This window comes from Dipodomys ordii, unplaced genomic scaffold (genome assembly GCF_000151885.1).
Source record: "Dipodomys ordii isolate 6190 unplaced genomic scaffold, Dord_2.0 Scaffold120, whole genome shotgun sequence".
NCBI classification, from domain to species: domain Eukaryota; kingdom Metazoa; phylum Chordata; class Mammalia; order Rodentia; family Heteromyidae; genus Dipodomys; species Dipodomys ordii.
The window spans coordinates 2,647,969-2,653,204 of record NW_012267336.1 but is presented as its reverse complement, the minus strand read 5'-3'; the positions used below and the strand labels follow the sequence as shown (position 1 = coordinate 2,653,204).

At 45.8% G+C, this 5,236-nt stretch overlaps 1 protein-coding gene across 1 annotated transcript in view; it reads left to right on the top strand.

Moving 5' to 3' along the window:
- The window catches only part of Brpf3 (bromodomain and PHD finger containing, 3), a 33,758-nt gene that overhangs the window by 13,857 nt on the left and 14,665 nt on the right, over positions 1-5,236 (top strand). The window contains exons 7-8 of the mRNA XM_013029585.1: positions 1,562-2,068; positions 4,188-4,215. Coding sequence (XP_012885039.1) covers positions 1,562-2,068; positions 4,188-4,215 — 535 coding nt within the window. The remainder of the gene's footprint in view (positions 1-1,561; positions 2,069-4,187; positions 4,216-5,236) is intronic.

Below are 5,236 nucleotides of genomic sequence, written 5' to 3'. Positions count from 1 at the left end.
CCAGGCTGGCTTTGAATCTTGATCCTCAGAACTCAGCCTCATGAGTAGCTAGGATTATAGACATGAGCCACCAGTGTCTGACTCTATAGAAGCTTAAAGCAGTTAATTAAATTAGAGTGGGAGTGGGGTGGCAAATACAGCCAGAAGTAAAGACCCTACATGTGGCTTGGTTTCTTTCTTTCCCCCTTCCTTCCTTCCTTCCTCCCTTCCTCTCTCTCCCTTCCTCTCTCTCCCTCTCTCTCTTTTTCTTTTTCTTTCTCTCTCTCTCTCTCTCTCTTTCTTTCTTTCTTTCTCCAGTCCTGGAGCTTGAACTCAGGGCCTGGGCACTGTCCTTGAGTCTCTCTGTGCTCAAGGCTAGCACTCTACCACTTGAACCACAGCACCACTTCTGGCCTTTTCTGTTTATGTGGTGATGAGGAATTGAACCCAGGGCTTCATGCATGCTAGGCAAGCACTCTACCACTAAGCCACATTCCCATCCCTGTGGCTTGGTTTCTTAAATGGTTTTAACCCTGGAGCTGGCTAAGTCCACAGGCAGAGGCCATACTGCAAAAGGCAGCCAGAGAAGTGATTCTCAGAAACCTAGCAGCCTTATAAACTGAGCTGCTTCCCATCTTTCCCTATCATTAACATAATTGTCTCTTTCATACTGGACCTTGAATCTAAGCCTAAGGCTTGGGAAGGCTTATCAGTCACCCAGTTTAAAAATTGAGAGTTAATCTTTAGGAGATAAGGGCCCAAATTACAGAGAATGGCCCATTTTATTTTAGGTTGGCAGAGAATGGAGATATGGTTGAGAAGTCACACTTGGCATTAGATGGCTTTCTGTCCATTGTGATTTCCCCAACTCCCCATGTGGCAGTCAGCATGCCTCTTGTATCCCACTTCTGGGCTCTGAAGGGCAGTCAAGTGCAATGGGCCAGCTGCTGCAGCCCCACCTAAAACATTTCACAAGAACAAATTATTTTCCAGCCCCACTTCCCAGAGATTCAAATAGGGAAGTCTGGGCTCTGAAATTTGAAGATGTGCAAACTGGTTTAGGAACTACTGATTTCTTGGTCACAGTGCGCTAAGTGTAAACTTATCCTTGTGCCTGCTATTTGTCTATCACTTGGCTGATGAAAAACAAAATTGATGACAGATGAGAAGACTCAGAAATTAACATTGTTGACCTCAAATCTGCTAAGCTGAGACTTAATTATTGACTAAGCAGCTGGCTTTCTCAGGTATAGCATAACATTTGTAATCCACACCTGGTAAGCTTTTTTAAAGAAGTACTCCATCTTGGGAGATTTGGTTTCATTTGGTCTGGGTTTTGACGTGGGCATTAGGACTTTTAAGAAACTTTCTACTTGATTCTAAACATAACCAGGATTGAGACCTATTAGCATAGGTAAAACTTTTTCCTATTTTACTTTTATCTTAGAAAGTCAACGTGGGATGCGTCTCAAACCTAATACTTACCCATACTTCTCAGTCCTTGGTTATTAGTCTCAGTTTCTGGCTTACAGGAACAGACAATTTCTAAAATGTTCAAGCAGGTTCTCTTTTTCTCTAACAGATGACTCCAAACTGCCTCCCCCACCAACCCTGGAGCCCACTGGGCCTGCACCTTCCTTGTCTGAGCAAGAATCTCTTCCAGATCCCCCTACTCTGAAACCCATCAGTGATAGTAAACCTCCAAGCCGATTCCTCAAACCCAGAAAGGTTGAAGAAGATGAGCTCTTGGAAAAATCACCTTTACAGCCAGGGACTGAGCCCTTGCAATGCTTGCTCAGTGACAGTGGCATCAATAGACTGTCTCTCATGTCCCCTGACACCTCTGTTGATGCATCTCTTGGTGGTGTGGGTCGCCGCACATCAGTCCTCTTCAAGAAGGCTAAGAATGGGGTTAAGCTTCAGAGAAGCCCAGATGGGACCCTGGAAAATGGGGAGGACCATGGCATGATGAGTGCCCCTGCCTCTCCTGCCAGCATTGAGGATGAACACCATTCCCGGAAACGGACAAGGAGCAGGAGCTGTAGTGACAGTGAAGGAGAGAGATCGCCCCAGCAGGAAGAAGAGACAGGTGACCCTGCCTGTGACTTCTCTTGCTACTTCTCATCTACTTTTCTGCTTTACCTTGCCAGCCAGCACCTACCCCAGTTCTCCCTAATGGCCTCTATTGAAGCCAGTAGTTGTACTGGGGGCTCCATACTTCTTCACTAGCATATGTGCTGGGTCTGGGGAAAATAGGCCTTGAGCAGGTATTTTCAGAAGGCCAGATTGTATCTAAGGGCTGTTTTCAACCTGAAAGGGATGTAAGATTGCACATGGCAAAATGGTTCCTTCATTTTATTTCATTCATCAAGTATATCAGGCCCTGTCTTGGGTACTGGGGGAAAAAAATCCCTTTGAACAGAATAGACTAAAATCTCTTTTACCTGTATATTGGTGTCTCATGCCTATAATCCTAGCTACTCAGGAGACTGAGATCTGAGGGTCGAGATTCAAAGCCAGCCTGGGCAGGAAAGTGTCATGAGATTCTTATCTCCAATTAAATAACAAAAGCCAGAAATGGAGCTGTGGCTCAAGTGTAGCTTAATGGACAGCACCAAGACCCTGAGTTTAAGCCCAGGTACTGGCACACAGACAAAAGTATCCTCTCTTACAAGGGACGTAGGCTAAAAGCAAAGGAGATATCTTGTATTAGCAACCTTGCATAAACAGGAAATAGGGAAAGGGGATAGAAAATGCAAGGAGGGTAGCTAGGAAGGTCTGAGGAGAAGGTGATATTTGAAAAAAGTAGTGAGAGCTACTTGTTTTTTTTGGGGGGGGTCCGGTTGTGGGCCTGGGCGCTGTCCCTCAGCTCTTCAGCTCAAGGCTAGCACTCTACCACTTGAGCCATAGCGCCACTTCCGGCTTTTTTCTTTTCTGCTTATGTGGTGCTGAGGAATCGAACCCAGGGCCTCATGCATGCAAGGCAAGCGCTCTACCACTGAGCCACCTTCCCAGCCCCAACGAGAGCTACTTGTATATATAAGGGAAGATGTACAAGATCATTGCTCAGGAATGGGAACATGCCTGCCTGTCCAAGGAACCTGAGAAGACCAAGTGTGGTTGCAGCAATGTGTAGGAGTGGTAGGCTAAGGGATTAAGCCAAGAGAAACTAATCATGGGAGTTGGGTCACCAAAGAGTCCTTACTGCTAGTCATAGGAGAGGGGAGTTAATAAAATAAGACTCAATTTGGGCTTAGGTACAGAGAAATCACAGAGCTGAATAATATGTGGTTAGATGTCAGGTGACAAGTAGAATTGTTAGGGCTGTTCAGGGAATTTGAGCAGGGGAGGTAGTATCAGAGCTTTCCATCCTGGGGAAGGTAGTATCTGAGCTGGCCCCTGTGGGGCAAGGGCAGGATAGAAAAAGGTAGATGGAGACAGAGGGCTCAGGCTAGGCATGCGGATACAAAAAGGCAGTCTGTGAGGGCCACTTTGGTAGGGGGCTTCCTGGAGCTTCAGGAGCTTTGAAAGTATTTGGTTTCTCTTTTCCTACATAGCATCTTTCCAACAATACCTTCCCTTTGGTCCAAACTTCCTTGTATTATGATAGCAAAAGTTTAACATAGAGAGGCAAAAGCTTACCTGGCTGGGGCTAGGCATACCTGAATTCAAACTTCAGCTTCTTATTAGAGCTACAACCTGGTAAGAATTTAACCTCACTGAGTTCGTTTCTTTGTTACCAGTATGGATCTAGAAATAGCTATCTTCCAGGATTGAGTATTGGAAATGTGCTGTATGATATCTGCATACTTAGTGCAGCAGTCGAGGGGAGCAGTTACTTTTATCTTCTTAGCTTTATCTTGGCTCAGCCAAAGAGTACTGAGAACACTGTGAAAACTGAAAGTCCTTACTAGTTTGATCTAGGTCTCGGCATTAGGCATGTTAACCTTAAGGCTATCTACTGGAGGATACAAAATCTTCCTCTCCCATCATCCCAGCTGCTCAACACCTAGGAATACTGCCATACAGCTTTGGTTGAACCACATAGAAACAAGTATTGATCTTTATAGGAGACAAACCCGAAGCACAGCTGGCTTCAGTGATCTGAATTGAGATCATTGTTAGAGGAAGGTCCAGATCAAGGTGTAGACATCTTAGCTCAGATACCTGCTCTGACAGCTGTTTCTTGACTCAAATTTCTGGCCAAGGTGTCTTTTTTTGCAGCTCTCAAATCAGGTAGGTGCCTGGCTTACCTCCACACAGTTCTTGGCTTAGATGTCAGAGCTGTAGGACTCTTGAGTGTGGTTAGAAACAAGTTGGATAGCTATAAGAGCAGAAGATTCACAGCAATGTTATGTGCCTGGGATGATATCTGTGGGGTATCCTCTGTCTCTCAAAACTTCTTCCTGTAAGCAGACTTTCTGTCGTCCATATTAATTAGCACCCTCTATAAGCAAGAAGGTATTAGCTTTACTTCCCTTTGGTGAAGCTAAGGTATAAAGAGGAAAGGAACTAGTATTTCAGAACCCATTCTATTTTTTTTTTTTTTTGGGTCCGGTCGTGGGGCCTGAACTCTGGGCCTGGGTGCTGTTCCTCAGCTCTTCAGCTTAAGGCTAGCGCTCTACCACCTGAGCCACTGTACCACTTCCGGCTTCTTTCTTTTTGATTATGTGGTGATGAAGAATCGAACCCAGGGCTTCAGGCATGCAAGGCAAGTGCTCTACCACTGAGCTACCCTTCCCAGCCCTCAGAACCCATTCTAGATGCTGGCTTCTGACTTCCCCATCCTGGGAAGGTCTGGGCTGCTGTAGTCCTGAAAAGTTTCCCTTCCTCAACTTAGATCAGCTCTGCTAGACATGAGATGTTGTGGAGCCAGCCCTTATCCTGCCCCGGCGTCTCCTGATCCCATCCCCAAAGAATGAAGCTAGTTGCTGCTAGCTCTGTGGTGGGAAGGGCATGTAAGTATTTATCTCAAGAAGCAAGGCAGATGTACTCCTCAAGAGACAGAAAAGACTCCCTGATAACTGAAATTTGAAATTAGAAGCATAATCCAAGGCCTTGTGAGTCTGCCAGGTAGGGAACTCAATATTGTTCTTTGTAGCAAAATAACAGTAGCTAGAGTCAGCTGTATGCAGTATTTTCCTTAGAGTAAGAAAACGGGAGCCGGGTGCTGGTGGCTCACGCCTGTAATCCTAGCTACTCAGGAGGCTGAGATCTGAGGATCGCGGTTCAAAGCCAGCCCGGGCAGGAGAGACCG